This window comes from Rattus norvegicus, chromosome 9, assembly GCF_021556685.1.
Source record: "Rattus norvegicus strain SHRSP/BbbUtx chromosome 9, alternate assembly SHRSP_T2T, whole genome shotgun sequence".
Taxonomy (NCBI): Eukaryota; Metazoa; Chordata; class Mammalia; order Rodentia; family Muridae; genus Rattus; species Rattus norvegicus.
In genome coordinates, this window is record NC_141542.1 from 38,375,679 (window position 1) to 38,394,225 (window position 18,547).

An 18,547-nucleotide genomic window follows, 5' to 3' on the forward strand; every position below is an offset into this window, starting at 1 on the left:
CTAAGGGACGTGAGTTATGAAGAATATAAAGCCTCATCCTATTCTAACTTTGCCACCGAGTTTTCCCTTTTGGTGGTGGGTAAGTACACAAAAATATCTACGAGAGTTAAAAGTATAAAATCCGTGTGATACTGGCCTCCCTTCCCGGGGCTGCTCTGAAATCAGACAAGTCCATTGAGTTGTATAGATTTCGGGTCCGGTTCATCAGTGTGTGACTTTAACTGCAATGTTTTGTAATGAAGTTAGAAGTGTGCCTGGGGCTGAGAGGCAGCTCAGAGGGTGAAGGAGCCCACTGCCAAGCCTGACTACCTGAGTCGGATCCTGAAGACCCACATGGCAGTAGGGACAACTCCCACAAGATGTCTACTCACTTCTAAAACTATGTCCCAGCCTCAGCCCTCACATACAGACACATGCACAAGTAAATAAATTATTTTTTAAAAAAGCAGAGCACGAGGTCCACATGTACAAAATAGTTATATTTACTTAGTCTTGGATATTTAGGTCAATACATACTAGCCTAATTGCAAAGAAAGCTCTCTCCAATCCAACTCTGTGATCTGCCTGAGCCACCTTGGCACAGCAGACCCCAAGGTTTCCTGGACTAAAGTGCTTGGGGGTGGGGCTGGGGGTAAAAACACAAGTAACAAATGCAGAGAACAGCTGTGCCCAGAAACACGGCTCAAGTCATGAAGACTTCCCAACTTAGCACTGGGAGGTGTGTGACCCAGCGCTCCTCCAGCTCTTGCCCCACAGAAGTCATTCTCAAAGCTTCCAAAGGCCTGATAGTCTCGCCATCAGCTTCCATCACTGACAGTTACTGGAAAATGGAGACAAAGGCTGGGGTCAGGGCAGCCTCAGATAAGGAAGACGATGCCCTCAGACACCATGACCTGGTTATCGTCCTGCATCCGGCTCAGTGAGGCCTGGATTTCCTCTGAGGAGAAGGGTTCTTCTTTATTCCGATTGATGGATTCCGTGAGGTGGATCATGCCCACAGACTGCGCGTGAGCCTCCTGGAACACTTCTAAGAGAGCCGCCTTAAAAGCCTTCAGCCTGCCCAAGACAGGAAAACCGTGAGTAGAGGAGACGCCAGGCCTGGTGGAGCACACGTCTAATACCAGCACTGAGGAAGCCCCCAACCTCATCTTGTCTTAAACAAACAAAATGGCAGTAAACAAAGCTGCAGCAGGAAGACAGGACCGCTATGGGGAAAGTGTCCTTCCAATACTCTGAGCATCCTTCTTTAAAACTAACCTGCACTGCATGCAGAGCCCCCTGTATCAGGCACGAGGAGCCTCTGAAGCCTGGAGGCTGTTAAGAGACTGAATCCTACACACGGCACAGCAAACCGGTCAGCACATCTGGTGACAGTTTTCACACAGGACTTAGGAGCCCACACCTCTTCACCAGAGGACCTTTCTGTACCCTCATGATCATGCCATGTGACAAACCTATGAATGTCTCGCTTCGAATGGACGGCGTGACATGGAGCCACCTCAGTGCCATTCAAGAACTCGATTAGGAATCTACACTGGGTGAGGGGGCACATGGCCTTAATCGGAGCACTTGGGACGCGAGGGAAGGGGTAATCTCAGAGTCTGAGGCCAGGCTGTTTACACAGCGAGACCAAAGATTCTACACTGCACTCTGCGGAAAGACGGCACTGCAGAGAGCAAAGCTCAATGGCTACTTCCGGAGTAGAATTACAGTCGATTTTATGTTTTTCTTTAAGTATTTTTCCATGTTTGGCTGGATTGTAGTTTGTATCTTTAAAAATTAACCTTAGCTATGTTGTTTCTTTTCATGTCTGGTAAACATAAATTTCAGGGAAAAAGTATTTCTCTAGTAAAAATCTGTTTCAAAAAAAAAAAAAAGTGGCCACAATTTATGAGGGGGTGGGGGAGTAGATGTGCTCCACTGAGAAGAATACGAGGCAACAATAAGATACAAATCAAAAGTTGCCCTTGGTAAGTCAAGACAGTTCCTCCTGACTTAGAAGGAACAATTCAAATTTCCTCAAAGACAGAAGCAGTGCAGCAAACAGGCAGTTCTGTAAACACCACACGCGTTCATCCGGCATCATGAGGGTGGAGTGTTGTAAACCCCGAGTTCAGCTCTAAGCTCTCAGAAGTCCTGGAAGCTGGTCCCTCAGCAGCAGGAGAGATGCACTCACCTGGACTCACTCAGCTCCACTTTCTGGGACTCCTGGGTCTCCTGAGACTCATCTGTCTTCTCTTGAGAGTCGTCGGTCTTCGGGGTGTGCACTTCAGGGAAACAACGTTTGCAGGGTTAGGGGAGAGAGCAAGGTGAAGCCATTTCCACCAACAGTGGACAAGCTAAGCCTGTGAGCACTGCCTCCCAAGGCTCCTACGGGGTCAGGCAGGATAATACAGGGAGAGCTCGGATGCACAGGGGAATGGAGTTAGGCGGAGCCCCTCACTCAACACGTTATCTGGGGTACACAGGCATGACATAAGGTCACAACAGGAAGAGGCCAACGACATTTGCACTGCGGGTTTCCCAGGGTCTCGTGCAGGGGCAGCAGAGCCCAGGAGAACAGGCACTCAAATGACAAGGGTCGGGAGGGAATGCTTGCTCACCTTGAGGCATTTCCCTCTCTGCTTCACTGAAGTCATAAGGGTCATAGGACTCCCCATCCTTGGCTTGAGTCTTCCTCCTGAAATACCCACAGCAGTCAAGAAACTGACATGGCTTTAGGGGGTCCTATGTAGGGGCTCAGACCACAGAGAAATGTACAACCAAAGTGAAACACCATCCTGCAGGTCCAGTCTTGATCATATGGGCCTTCGCATGGGCCATGGCTGGTCGAATAAGAGTTCCCAGGCTCAGGCCTGAACAAACCACTACCCTTTCTGAAAGACATTCTCCAGGCCCTGCTGCCCAGGGTTCCCTGTTCCTTCGATCAGTATGACCAGTGCATAGGCAGGAGGGGAATAACAGCCTCAAGAACACTGGGAGACCGACTGATGATGTCACTTCTGTTATAGGATTCACCACCACCTCCATCTACAAACCCCACAGGGCCCCAAAGGACCCAACACCAAAAGCAGGGCTCTCCCCGGCCATGGCAGAATCTAACTTCTCATGTCTCCGCAGTACCTCTTCCGAGTCTGCTCAGTGTCCTCCTCCTGGCTCTTCTCCTCTTCATCCTCCAGGTCTGATTCATCCTCACTTGGCTTCTTACGTTTCTTCTCCTTTTCCAGAACCTAGAACCAAGCCAGGGTACGTCACTGATGCCAAAACTGAGTAAGGAACCTAGAGCCGCTTCTGCATCATGGGTAGAGACGACTTCCATGTTTCTAAGACTTAGCTGGACCTTCCCTAGTCCCTGTGCCAGGACCAGCGACAGGGAGAGCCTATTAGTCATCTTTCACCAATGCTGTGAGGCTTTTCACATAGTAGGCACCTTATGTTTACTGAGTAAAGAATATTCTGGGAGGTGTCCAAACCATTATGGCTAAGGGGATGAGCCATTTGTTTCTTTATAGATCAGATGTTTAGTTGAAATTCAACACAGTCCCCCAATCTTGTAAAGAAAAAGAAGCAGGAAAAACATGGCAAACCTTCGTCTACAATTCTTCAGATGAGCCCAGGCACAAGGCTCACCTTCCTCCTGCCCTTTTATTAAACCTCCCCACCATCCCTCCCATCCCAATCTACTTGGTTTCTGTCTCTTATTCAAACATAATTACATCAAAGTTGGACAAAGCAAATCAACAGAGGGAAAAGAGCCCAAGAGAAGGCACAGGATCAGAGACCCACTCACTCACACACGCTCAGGAGTCCCATAAAAAGACTAAACTGAAATCTCTAATATGTACGCAGAGGACCTGGTGCAGACCTGTGAGTTCGTCTGAGCTTTGCTCAGTTGATTTAGAGGGCCTTGTACTCCTGGCCTCCTCCAACCCCTCTGGCTGTTAACACTCTGTCCCCTTCCCCTTCTGGGGTTCCCTGAAGCTCACCTTCTTGAAATAAGCATACTGCACCAGTTCCACAGCTTCCTCCGCATCTTGCAGGTCCACAGTCTTGCTCATACGGGCCTTCGCATGGGCCGTGGCCAGTCGAATCAGAGTTTCCAGTGTCCGTGCTGTAACCGGAGATGTCTAAGGAAGAACATGTGAGAGAATTACTTGTACAGAAACATGTGTCTCACTCTTATGGCACAGAAAAAATGAAGGTGATTCCAGAAATGCTCAGAAAGCCCACAATCTGTCTTCTCTATAGGCGGATGTCATCTAAAGTTCAAGTATCAGCCAGTGCTGAACTAATGCCACCCTCAAGCCTCATCAGAAGTCTCTCTCTCCAGTGAGCAGTGGAAGGTGATTCATGGCTGCACAAGGTGCTGAGAAGAAGTGGCAATGGAATGCTCAGCCCCAAAGATGACATTTATACCATCAGGTGCAGGGAACAAGTTGGAAGAGGGAAAAAGATAAAAGAACCAGGACAGGCAGAAGAGTTGTACAATGCCATCTTCTGGACACGATACAAGTATCACAAACTCCCAGCAGCTGGGATGCCTGCATTGAGTCTGCTCAAGGCCACTGACAGCAAGGCACAGATGGGGAAGGACTCCAGAGCCCTGCTACACTGTCTGCTACACTAGATCTGAGGAGAGAGGGAATCCCTGCTTCCATGTGTATACCCACTGGGACTGAGCAAGTGCTAAGGGATAGTTAATCACACAGATAACCCTGGTTAAACTATAGAGAAACCAGAAGTCATGGATCTGCAAGACACTGGCAGGGCAGAGGAGAGGGATGGTGAGTGAGGAGAGGCTAGGGATGCAGGGGAGAGGAGTCATCAGGATACATTCTATGCAATGTGACTATCAAGCACTAAATGAATTTTTTAAATCCACAGAGGTAAGAATAATGGACAAAACATAGGTGAGAGGAGCATCTGAGGAGGAGAAAAGCTGAGTGAGAAAGAGGTAGCCATCTCACGACTGCCCAGAACAGGTGAGAGCACCAAAGTGAGGGCGGGGAAAGCAGTTTCTCACTGCAGGCCCACAATGCATCAGAGAGCTGACCTGTCCGTGACTCCTTTTAACTACTTCACAGAGGAAGCCATTGGACGGGAGAGCTGAATCTGTCCAAAGCTACTTGTGTAAAAGTGGAGCTCTGAGGACAGCCATCTATCTCACAGAGCAAGGGGGAGGCTGACACAATCCTGCCAAGTGGCTCACAGGGAGGCTGTAAATCAAACAGGGGGCCTGTGTCTTTTTAAAGTGCTCTTATGTGTTAGGATCCTTGGCCTTCTGAGTCACACCGTGCTTACTTAAGTTTGAGGGAGTTCAAATGGCCCTGCTACTGGCCGACACTCTCACGGGTAAGGAAACGGGGCCGGGCAGTGAGAGCCGTGTTCCAGGCTGCACGCCAGCTGCAGAGCTCTGACCAGGCACACGGCTCACCCTTTCTATCATGGTTTCTTGTCTCCCGTTACACGAACCTCCAGTGCCACATGCAGTTCACTTCGATAGATTATAAATAAGATATTATTTATAGCCACACCAATCTTCAAAAGCAAATCTCCAAGTACATGTACGCACACACGATGTGGAACACCATCGACTTCAGACACTCCAGTACAAGCTCAGATTTCTGCATCACCTAAGAATTTTGTGAAATCTTCACGTGCACTAACAGAACCAGACAATCCTAACTGAGGGACCAACCAGGACCACATCCACAATGGCCGTCCAGTGAGCAGGTCCCACTGGAACAGTTCATGTACAGGGAGGAGCAATGATACAGGGAGCGTTCAATATAAACAAGTGATGCTCTGCGCATTCTATCGTGGGTGGGGGGAGTAACGTGCTCTCAGAACACCCGGAGACAGATCAAGTGTGAGGCGATAGCAGATGGCCCAGAAGCCTGTCATGTAAGCTGGGCTTTGACTTTGGGTCCTACATGAGCTACACCATTCCTGGAAGAATGTAAGTGTGTAAGTGGGGTCAACTCTATTAAGTCACACCAGAATTGCTCTGGATCACAATCACTCCACTTCTAGTTATTTTCCTCAAATATTACTGATACTCACACCCATGTAGGGACTCCTACTGGCAAACTCGCCTCTCTTCACATCTGTTCTCTAAATAGCCCATCACATCAATTCTCTTCCAAGCGCCACACTGAGTCCGTGATAAATGTATGATCCTTCCATTCTATCTACCTTCCTGCCTCCTCCTCTCCAGTCTGAACCCTGAGTTCTGTTCTCACATGTGTGAACAGAGACAAGTTCAGGTCCCAGAAGAACGCCTGGTTCCCGGGGGCCATTCTTACTGTGTTCTTTCAGAAAAGGGATAAATAAATGTCTCTCTACAGAAAGTAGTTCAGACCAGGAAGAGCGGTCAAGTTAAAACCCCAGGTTACCAGAGAGCAGGAGCTCCTGCCCTCGTGTTCTGGCTAGGGGACCCTGGGGCCGACAGCATGCTCACCCGGGCAGTGTCTGAGCTCATGCTGTCCTGGCTGCGCAGGCGAGAGTATTCTTCTGCAATGTAGGCTGCGGACTCCTGCGTCAGGGTCGGTTTAATAATTTTGGCCACGTGGATGTACTTCTTCATGAAAGCTGCGCTCACCATCTTCTCCCTAGATCCAAGAGAACGAATGCATTTTTCCTGAGCCACCCGGGGCAGTGCTTCACCTCTTAGAGACGGAAACACACGGGGCAACTGCAGTATTCTCTGTTTAGCCTCAGGTGTTATGCCCGGTCAGGAAGTCTAGGGAAGGAGCACTGGAATTACAAGTTTTTGGGTCGTTTTTCCAAGACAGGGTTTCTCTGTGTGGCTCTAGCTGTCCTGGAACTCACTCTGTGGACCAGGCTGGAGTTACAGACTATTATGAGATCGTCTGCAACGACACAGATGCGGGGAACTGAACTCGGGTCCTCAGGAACTGCTTTTAACTGCTACGCCATCTTTCCAGCCCCCTGACCCCATTTTTGAAAACAGGGCCTCCCTATCTATCACTGGCTGGCCTGGAACTCATTGTGTAGAGCAGGTTGGCCTAAAACTCATACAAACCCACCAGTCTCTACCTCCCGAGTGCTGGGATTAAAGATATGTTCCACCAGACCTGGTACCTGCCCTATTTTATATGTGGGAACGCAGGTTCAAAGAAGTCAATTCAAATTCAGTGCAATGATACTTTCTATACTACGGCAGGACAGTCTACACCTCATCAAGTCTCCTCTACTCAAATTCATCCTCAAAGCCTCTACTGTCTACCACCAACTAATCGTCCCAAATCTCCACAAAGGACCACCAGACAGTAAGGACAGATTACACACCCACTGGCACTTGGCCATACTATCAAAATAAAATAAAGTAAGATAAAAAAATTTGAGACCGGTTGTAGTCCAGGCCAGCTGCAGACTCCTAATCTTCCCGCCTCAGCCTTCCGAGTGCTGAGATTGCGAGTGTCAGCCATGCCTGGCTGTCTTGGGAAAGATTCAGTCGGAGCTGAATCAAGCAGAGACGTGCATAAGGCAATTGGCTAGGTCAAGGCTTTATCTGTAGACCCACAAAAGAAGAGCTACTGTAACAGGATCTCAGGTCTCTCTGGAAAGAAGAAAGAGGAGGCTCACCTTTTCTTCTTGGACCCATGTAGAAGGTTGTCATGCTTCTCATAAATCCGGGTATCTTGCTGGTCATCCTGGGTAAAGTCGGGATCGTCTGTGGCCAGGATATCCACTGAACTACCCAACGGCAAAGCTGGTAAACACAAGTTGAGACGAAGGACATTAGGAGTTTAAGCCAAGAGAAACTGCCTTTTCCACCGCAGAAAGAGATGAACCCAGGAGTTAGAAAGCAGGAACCCAGGAGGAAAGAGACACACGGACTTTACAAATGGAAAGTCTACAACTGCCCAAAAGAAACTAAGAGATACAGCAAACCCCAAACCTCCAGTGAGCAGTGAAGAAAGGGGAGGACAGGAAGGTGAGGCCACCCGCAACATTAACAGTCATAGCCCTGGGGCTGGGCCAATGACAGCGGCATCCCTTAGGATCCCTCCAGCAGCCACCCTTGCTAATCTCTGTACTCACCGTCACCGTCCTGCTCCCCCGGGGCCCTGTATTGGTGCATCCTAAGGACGTGGTCTGAGATCTCCCGGTCCTGTTCAGGATCCATCTGATCCAGCATGATGAAGAGCAGGTCAAACCGAGACAGCAGTGAGTCCTGCAGCCCAATGTTCTCCATAGGTGTCTTATACTGGTCATACTGGAGAACAAGAGGACAACCAAGTAGAAGCGACATCAGTAGGAAGGACAGACATCAAAGCCAAATCAATCCTGGGTGAGGATGTAAGGCTGGACCACACAAAATACAACAGGCAAGCCGAAAACTCGGCCCAGGATATAGCTCAGTGGTAGAGTGCTCCTCAAGCATACATGAGGGCCTCAGCATTACCGTGCATCAACATGGTAGGAAAGAAAGGGCCTCTCCTAAGTTGTCTCTGATCTTCATATGCATGCTGCACTCACATACATGCACATAAAAATAGACTGCTGTTGTTTTCAGAAGTCTCTCTGACTGACCTGGCCATCCTGAAACTACAGAATGGATGGCCTAGAATGCACAGAACTCTGCTTGCCTCTGCCTCCCGAGTGCCGGGATTAAAAGCATGCTGCCACCACACCCAGCACAAAATCAATCGTTCTCAAAAGGAATAGCAATACATATTGGTAGTGTTAACCTATAGAACCTGAAAGTATGCCATATACAGAAAGGAGTAAGGAGTGCAGCCTTGGTCCTAGCAGAAGGCAAACAATTACTGTTTAGTTCACTAGCATCACCATGTAAGTTCATACAACGAAACACTGGAAAACTGTTTAAACTGGTAAACTCATGATAGTTTGGTTTCCGGCTTTATCAAGAAGCCCCCATAGTGGCATACCAAAAATACTTCATGTTTATTACAGCATGGCTCACTACAGCCAAATATGGAATTGTTTTACAGGTTCAGCAGATGAATGGATAAGAAAATGTCAGATAAAATATTTAAAAGTAAACAAACACATCAGATGCCTTTAATCCCAGCACTAAGGAGGCAAAGGTAGGCAGATCTCTAAGTTTAAGGTCAGCCTGACCTACATAGTGAGTTCTAGAACAAACAGAGCAATATAGTGAAACCCTGTCTCAAACACACACACACACACACACACACACACACACACACACACACACACCCCCCACAACTCCTTACTATGGACTGAAAACCCAGTATTAGGGAAGTCACAGAAAACTGGCACTAGGAGCAGGTTTCTGGACATGCAATGACCATAAATGAACTCAAAATCAACCCTATAACGAATCCGAGAGGTTCCCAACAGTGCTAGCTTCTGCTGCCCCATGTGACGTCAATAAAGCCTTGTTCTGAACACATATGTGGCCCTTATGATATACACTGCACAACTCCCAACATCAATAGTGCCTGGAAGACCAAGGCTCAGGGCTGAGATCACCTGAGCCCCAGTGCACATATAAAGTCTCCAAGGAGCAGAGAAGCATAATGGGCCAATTACAGAAATGACTTGATGGTCCTAACATCAACTGCTGGGCTAGCCAGCAGCAAAACAGCAAAATCCAGGTTCACTCACAGACCCTGCCTCAAAATGTAAAGATGGGAATGACAGGAAGACACCCAACATTGACCTCTGGACCCACCACACTCGCGCACATAAAGTGTACCTGCATACACACTCACACACATGATTTACTTGGTTATATACGAACTATGAAGAATACCTGCTGTGATCCAAAAACAGTAACGAGATGAGCTGACTACTATTCTCTCTAAGAAGCCTCTCGGTCCAGCCATTAAGCAAAACCAAATTGATCCAAGAATAACGGTTGGTTATGGGCCCAATTCCACTCACCCTGCCATAGACTGGATTGGCAGCTGCCAAAACACTGCAACGGGCATTGAGCCGGGCATGGATGCCAGCCTTCGCGATCGTCACTCGACCCTGCTCCATCACCTCATGGATGGCTGTGCGGTCCATGTCCGACATCTTGTCGAACTCATCGATGCAAACCACTCCTCGGTCAGCCAGGACCATGGCACCAGCTTCCAGGCGGCGCTCCCCTAGGGAGAGAAGAGATTAATGCCGTGCCATGGTCTAGGTAAAGGGACAGAGAAGGATCCTGGTGGCTTTCTCAGGCACCTGTCCTCAGAGCATGAGAACACAGTAAGAGACTTCACATCACAGCAGCCTCTCACATCCTCAACTGACTTCCAACTAGAGTTCCCTTCCTGCTCTTCCAATCTTTCCCAATGTCATTTCCCCCTTTCTCCTCAGTTGCTGTTTTCCTCTTTGCCATCATTTAAATCATCTTCTAGAACAGTTTTAGCCACAGAGACCTAAAGCCTTCGATAATTTACCCAGTTCTCCAGAGCATTCAGTCTTATAACCCACTCCGCTAATCTTTCAAGTGTCCCAAACGCAAGTCAGCTCCCACAGGCTTGGAGAACCTAATGTGCTCCAATTCATGCTAGGCCTCTGACAGGGAGCCCCACGCCCTTACCGGTTTCCTGGTCTGTGGTGACGGCTGCTGTGAGACCCACTCCAGACGAGCCCCGACCCGTGGTGGGAATGGCCCTGGGTGCGGTGCAAAGCACATACCGCAGAAGCTGGGACTTGGCGACTGATGGGTCACCTGCGGGACAAAGTGGTTACGATTCTGTAAGAAAACTCCACGCATCCCAGCAAATTCTGCTTCCACGCAGAATTTGATGTTAACTGCTACCTCTTTCTTCCCCTTTTCCCATTTGCAGAATACAGTCTAGATAATATAAATCCGAATTTCAGGAATGATTTAAAGAAAAATCAATTTTTGCCTTCTGTACTTTGATGGGGTTAAAATATGACCAGATACAGAGGTACGATTTTATATATACACTTTTACAAGCCCCAACCCCCCCCCCCCAGCACCATACCTATTAGGAGAATATTGATATCTCCACGGATGTGGCTGCCGTTTTCAAGTTCCCGTTCCACCCCTCCCAGGAGCAAGCAGAGGATTGCTTTCTTGACATAGTCATGCCCATGGATGCTAGGGGCTAACGATCGGGCCAACTGCTCAAAGACATCCTGGAGGAGGAAGAACCAAGAGTGAAAAGCCTCGTGACACCCAGGAGGGTTCTGGAATCCACAGAGAAGATAAACTCGGGTTCTAAAACCAAAAGCTTTGCTCCAAGTCAACCCCATCCAGACAACTAGTGGAGCAGGTAAAGAATCTACAGCATAGCACTAAACCTTTAATCTCCAGGAGTATACACCTGTCATCTAGTACTTGGTATCTGAGACAGGGGGATTGTAATTTAAGGCCAGCTTGTGCTAACTAGGGAGACCCCAGAACAGTGTGGGCTATATAGTCAGATTCTGTCTCAAAAACAATGGTGGGGGACAGGATAGTCCCTTAGGCTACCATGTGGTTGTTGGGACTGCATAGCTAAGTCAGAACTTTCCCTTTTCTTTTGTCTCTTTCAGGCCAGAAGTTTAGCATACTTTGGCTGACAGCCCCAGCTGCCTTATTTCCTCAGTCCTCCCTCCCCACTGTGTGTCTGCCTCTTTATCATGCCTAACTCACACAGCACGGCATGCTCTCCCCCATCTATGAATTTATAACAAACTCTCCAAACCTAAAAGAACAAACATTCCAAAAACCAGCAGGCTGGGGATACACCCTGGTGGTACAGAATTTAGCTAACACATACAAGGCAAGGCCCCTGGGTTTAATCTCCACACAATGAGCACATTCCCAGTGCAAACAAACATACATACACACCAACTGGGTTTGCTAATCTCATGGTTTGGCATTAACTTTTCTCACACATACTACTGTGCTCGATTCTAAATGTGGACAGCTTGTCTTTATAATGCAACCATCCGGCCAGTAAGATGGGTAAAGGTATGTGTGGCCACCCAAGTTTAAGCCCTAGGGTCCATAAGGCGTGAGATAATCAACTTCTGCAAGCTGTTCCCTCACCTCCACATGTAGGTACATGCACACACATAAATAGTGAAAAGGAAGTAAATACAGTTTAAAAAGTAAAGATGTAGATGGCAGTACACACAGGAGAGAGGGCCAGGAGTTCAGGGACAGCCTGGGCTACATGAGACTGTCTCAACAGAACTAAACCAGTTATAAATAAAGCTCAAGTGGTATACCAATATTCTAACTCCTACATTCTTAATTTGCATTAGGTTCAACTGAGCAGCCCAGAAGACACAACATGTACCACCCATAAAATGGCAAAATACCCTGAACTTGCCAGCTGGAACAAAACTGGAAGCTGCAACAAACACTTCAGGGGAAAAAAGAAAGAAAGAAAACAACTTCCACTAGATCCAGTGCAAAGATGGCCACAGGCAGGACACGACCGTTCCAAACCAAACCCATCCCCACTCAGCTGACCTTGGAACGGGTTTTGCTGAACTTCTTGATCTTTGCTATATCGTCTGCAGAGAACGCAGGCTGAATGTCCTTGCTCATCTGCTTCACGTTGCAGGCGATCAGGACGGTCCTGCAACACAGCGAAGACAGGTGAGCCTCCAGAAGCTAAGTGTTCTTGGTCTATTACACGGAGCCAGAAAATGGGAGCAGAGCACCCAGCTGAGCTCTCTGTCCACGAGCCACAGTGAGGATGGAATGCCTAACAAATCCATATGGGAAGGTGGGAATCCTAGGCTAGGCCGCCCCACAGCAGACCCTTTACCTGAAGGTCCCCGAGGTGTAGCCACCCTTCTTTCCTGGAAGGCAGCGGTAGGTCCCAACCACCTGGATTCTGTCACCAGGTTTCACTTTATCTACCAGATCATCGTCTAGAATGACATCCACAGAGCGAGGAAGCTGACCGGCTGGGGCCTTCTCCGGCATCTCCTGGATGGTGATGGTCTGGTGGTCCTTGTAGACAGACAGGCCATACTCTGTCTCCAGGGGGTTGTTCTCCTCATCCTACCAAAAACAAGTCGTTTGAGTCTTTCTTTAAAACATAGCATTCATCCAATGTGAAAAACATCTTTTAGCAATCTGGAAACTTTACTCAAACCATAATAAATGTATGCATCTCTTTCAGTCTCCCTAACCTGATCCTTGAATTACTAACACATCAACCAATGGAAGGGTCAGTATTCACTGACGGGACCATGGCTGTACTAACACCTAAATTAAAGTCCTGATTCCCACATTGATGCTGAATCTATGATTATAATCTGATCCAGGTTTTCTTTTCCTTTGGCTTTCTTTTCTATTTTGAGACAGGCTTTCCCTGTGTATCCCTAGCTGTCCTGGAACTCTAAGATCCACCTGCCTCTGCCTCCAGAGTGCTGGGATTAAAGACATGCTCCACCGTGCCCAGCCCTGATAGCTTTTCTACTCCAGGAAATCACCAATGGAAACATGCACCCAAAGCTACAAACTGGTCACATCGGCACTGTTTCTAGCAGGCGAAATGTGAAGAATGTTCACATCTATCAACAGAATAGGTAAACAATGTGGTGCCGTCTTCACACAAATAAGACACTCCTGTGAGGATACACAATGTTACACAACAGCTGCTCAGCATAAGAGCATGTATGTCCGAAAGAGCCAAAAGCTGCAGTTCTCAACCTGTGGGCCATGACCCCTTTTGGGAGTTGAATGACCTCACAGGGGTCACCTAAGACCATTGAAAACCACAGATATTTACATTATAATGCATAATAGCAAAATTGAAGTTATAAAGAAGCAATGAAAATTATTTTACAAGTGGAGGTCCTTGCATGAGAAACTGTATTAAAGGGTCACAGCATTAGGAAGGCTACAAGCCACTTTACAAAGGCAACCCCTACTGTTAAGACACTAGGGTTGCCAGATGTGGCATCACATGCCTTTGATCCCAACACTCAGAAGACAGAGGCAGGTGACTCTGTGAGTTCAAGGCCAGTCAGGTCTACACAATAAGCTCCAGGAGGGTCAAGGGTATGTAGAGAGACCCTTTCTCCAAAAAAGGACATTAGGATAGCATGGCCTTCAATAGGAATCTGTAAGCTCTGGCTGTTTTCCACTTTAGATGCTGGTTATGAGTATATTTTGCTTGTAAAAACTCAAATTATATACTATATATATGATATATATGAAAGTGTTTTCAAATATATAATGGGTATATATGTGTATATATATATATATATATATATATGTATCTTCCATAAAAACATTAAGATGTGCTTCCATCACTGTGAATTTCCTAAAACCACAAAAGCCACTCTCTGCTTACTGAGTGCTCACGATGTAATTATCATAACCTTATAAAGTCGAGTATCTTCTTCACAGGCAAGATCAATTTCATGAGAAAGGTACCCTTGACTAAATGAGTATAGACTTCAAGTAATCAATAATAACGATGACCTCTTGTCTCACTAAGAAAGTTATCTTCAACTTTCCTCACCCAGAGCAGCATGAAGAAAGCTTTTTACTGTCTTTCCCCAAATCCACTGAAGCGTCTGCGACGGTTAAATATACCACAGCATCGCGTAACAAGCATCTTCCATCGTTTAGAAAGCTCATTACATCACTGTGATTGGAACTCTGCCCTCCAGTGAAGTTTTTCCTTTTTTGGGCTTTCTGTATCCCACCTTTTCTAAACGTTATTTTGTGTGTGCACATACGTGTTGTAGGTGCACACACTCACTCAAGTGAAGGTCAGAACCTGACAGTAGATTTCGTCTTCATTTCAGCTGGGCTGGCCAGACGGACAGACAGTAAACTTTTGGGCTCACCAAAGACAGCCAGGGTTAGAAGGCACATGTAGTATGCCCAGACTTTTACTTGGGTCCTGGAGACTCAAACCCAAAGTCCTCCTGCTTCCAGAACACTAAGCCAACTCCCTAACCTCTAACCATAATCTTAAAAAAAAAAAAAGTAGGATTTCTACACTAAACTTTCTCTCATCTTTTTTCCCATCTCTTTTCTGAATGAACCTGTATCTCGCATATCTACTTTCAGAATAAGGAGTACAGATACCGTGGAACTGCTTGAATTTAAACAGTCACCCTTGGTTCCCAGCCCCGAAGACACCCATCGATTCATGCCCTCACCTTTGTGGGATAAACAGAACTGGATGGGAAAGCCACCAGGGTGGTGAGGTCAGAGTAGCGCCGCTCTATGGTCTTCTTAGTAGCAGGACAGTAGTGAACGCTGCGAACGACCTTGGGGCGAACCAGAGAGCCTAGGGACACAAAGGCATGTACAAAGTCACCCCTCGACACACTGACAAAGGAAGGAACTAAACTCAAGCCAAGGCCTGTAAATACTGCATTCTTCTGGTTGGGTTAGTAACCTGTTTCAGTGACATAGGGTACCACTGCGTCCACGTGTAATTTTAGGTACCACTGATGTCAAGGAAAGGACAGTTCAGGGTTGCAGTAAGAAAGGAAGAGTAGGACTCTCCCAGCTTTGAGAACTCACTATTCTGCCACCACTGCTGGTTACTCCCAGTCCCCCTAAGTGCCGTGGACCCTGAGCTGCTGCACATTTTACTTCTTAATTTCAATGTTTCACTTCTCTAAAACTATAAGCTTCCCGCACCCACTACAGCTCTCCTGGTTTCCGGACCTCTTAAATCTATCCCACCATTTTCTTAGGGCCCTAGCGACCATCTTCGATCCGCTCACATTTGGTAACGATGCCTTCCACGCAGACCACACAGCTAAGGAAGCAGGAAGTGAGAGTCCGGGGAGAGACGTGCTTTGAGCCGAAGCTGCCCTCTAGGCCTATGTAGAACTCCTCGTACTGCTTAGCATAGGTAGCGTCAATGGAGGCCACGAAATCCTTCAAGGCCCGCTGGAAGGCAACCAGCTCCTCGAAAGCATTATTCAGGAGGCTGCACGGGGTCAAGACAAAGACCCATTAGACAGAGCTCAGGAAACTGACCCTCAATACAAGAAGGAACCACCTTGGGTCATTATGATCGGTGAAGAAAACCCATGTCTGCTTTGTCCTACCACTGTGAAAGACTTGGTAAAATACGTCAGAACCGAAGTTGACATCAGTTCATCAAAGATATAAGAAATGATGCTCAGCAAAACACTGGAAGACGGGAGCACCTGGGATCGAAACGCTACCACCTCCTCTCTGGGAGAGGATAGCCTCCATGTGTGGACGTCAGGTCCATGCAGTCTAGGTCTTTCCCAGGAAAGCCTGTCCCAATCTAAACATGATGCCTTCCTTTGTCCCTCACAGGCAGTGGAACCCCTGGAAACCCGGTCACGGCTCACCGGTTAGCCCTCTTTTCATTTTTCCTGCGCAGGTCATTCACATTGACAATCAGCCGATACTGGTTGTCACTGATCAGCTCCCGAACTTTATTCTGGTAAATTCCTTGGTCTTCCTGTGAAGCGGGAGTAAGACAGATCAAATCATACTGTTTGACATATTAAATCAATTAAGACATATCAAAACAGCTTTACAACTCAAAAGTGTTTCAGACCGGAAGCAACCCTGGAAAGGAGCCCTCTAGACCCCAGATGAACACAAAATCTGTTCTTCAGTCCCTCCCTTTCATTTTCTCTGGCCTCAGATTTCACCCACAAGCTATCAGGAGACTCTAAGAATCATAAAGTCAATGTCACCTACGACACCCAGGGACCCCTTTCTACAGGTTCTTGGTTGTACTGATAGCAAGCTTGGATCTCCAAAGCTGCCGGGAGGGAGAGACACAAAGAGGAAAAGCTGTTTAGAACTCACGGAGCTTCACTACAATTCCAACACTCAGGCATCTGAGGCAGGAGGATCACCACTGAATCTAAAGCTAGGCTACAGAGTAAGACTGCTTTAAGAGCAACAACCAAAAGAGCAAACGAGCAGATAGGTTCACAGTGAGACCCTGTAAACACTGGTAGAAAGAGGGGTCTTCAAGTGAGAGCAAGCCTTTCCTGAAGGTAGCTGGAGACAAGTGTCATTCAGAAGGCAGGTAAACACAACAGCGGGGTCTGCAGCTGTATCAAGAACTTGAGGTACTTAAGGACGGATAACATGAAGGCAGGACAGTCATTTCTGTGTTCTTTATCTTGTCCTCTGGTACGACATGCTTCTGTCTGAAAGATGATCTTCCCTACGTTATAAAGCAGGCTTCCCTTATCATGGGGTAAGGTCTAGGCCTTTCTGGACAAGGAAAGCATACCTGTTGTCTTTATCACGAGAGCATTGGGGACCGGTTAGCATTCAATGTATAATGGGGTTCATGATGGGGGGATGTGGAGGGGAAGTCAACATGAAGGTATTCAAAAGTCCAAAGCTGGAACTTGGGAGCTACTTAAAGCCTACACCAACGAAAATGACACTGGATACTAATTATGTCACTTACACACAAGAATGCCAGAATGTCGATACACATCTCAAATGGTGCCCAGGGAGTAGATGGCTGCAGACAACCTTTCCTCCTGCCCAGCATCCCCTATCACATGCTACTACAATCGACAGTTGTCCTATAGGCTTACATTTTAGCTGGGACTTAGAATGACCTAAATCTTAAAGACTAGTAAATAAATAAATACTCTTAAAATTCAAACTGCTTTTCATCAACAAACTTACAGGGCTCAACATCCTTTAAATTTTAGGTTACACTTAAACCCCATCTTACCTGCATAGAAAACACTTTGAATTCTCAAAAAGAAAGCCTAAGTTGTTAGTCCCGCCCCCACCCCATCAGTCATTAAATCTGAGGGCTGGGAGCCAGTTGCATTAGCCCTTCCAAGGAAGGGTTAAGATGGCCTTTCATCTGTTTACACCTGACCAGTCTCCTTTCAAGTTTAGGGGTGGGGGTGGAGGTGGGGGTGACTGCAAGCACAAGGCCTGGGTACCATCTACAACACGGCAAACAAACAAAAAACAAGAGAAAACCCATTGACTCATTTAAAAAAAAAAAAAAAAGACAGTAATTAGGCGTGGGTGATCAGAAGCAGCAATGAAAAGGAGTGGTGAGAAAGAAAGAAATATGACTAGAATACATTATATGTTTATGAAGTTTTCATAATGAAACTAGTACGTATAATTAACATGAAAGGAAAGTAGCTTTTAAAATCTTGAGGTCTGTCTGAAGAAGGAAAAAGAAAAAAAAGATAACAGGACGTATCAGCGGCCTGGGCCCTCCGCGGAAACCCCATCAGCCGTGTCTCATCACCCGGGCCAAGTCACCCGCGGGGACCCCATGAACCGTGCCCGGTCACCCGGGTCAGGTCACCCGCGGGGACCCCTTTAGCTGTGCTCCGGCACCCGCGGAACCCCAGCACCGTGCCGGGTCACCAACAGAGACCCCATCAGCCACTCCGTCACCCGCGGGAACCCCAGCACCCGGCTCGCAGCCCGAATTTCACCTCGTCGTCCAGGAAGTCCAAGTAGTCTCTCTGCGCTTCGCGCAGCTCCACGTCGTCCAGCACTACGGTACCCGCCATGCCGCTGCCCCGAAATCGCCGGCCACCAAAGAGTCCCGCAAAAAATAAAAACGTGTGTGACTCCTCCCTGGCGCGAAAACTTCCCAAGTTT

At 47.4% G+C, this 18,547-nt stretch overlaps 1 protein-coding gene across 1 annotated transcript; it reads right to left on the minus strand.

The window, feature by feature from the left end:
- Nucleotides 1–458: 458 nt before the first annotated feature.
- Nucleotides 459–18,547, minus strand: Mcm3 (minichromosome maintenance complex component 3). Its single transcript, NM_001191805.2, is given in 17 exon segments — nucleotides 459–1,056; nucleotides 2,177–2,267; nucleotides 2,604–2,680; nucleotides 3,124–3,230; nucleotides 3,987–4,127; nucleotides 6,461–6,611; nucleotides 7,609–7,735; nucleotides 8,068–8,242; nucleotides 9,901–10,109; nucleotides 10,550–10,681; nucleotides 10,962–11,115; nucleotides 12,443–12,551; nucleotides 12,744–12,982; nucleotides 15,103–15,233; nucleotides 15,679–15,887; nucleotides 16,282–16,394; nucleotides 18,379–18,547. Coding segments are annotated over 17 exon segments (2,442 nt in total). The 5' UTR covers nucleotides 18,457–18,547; the 3' UTR covers nucleotides 459–857.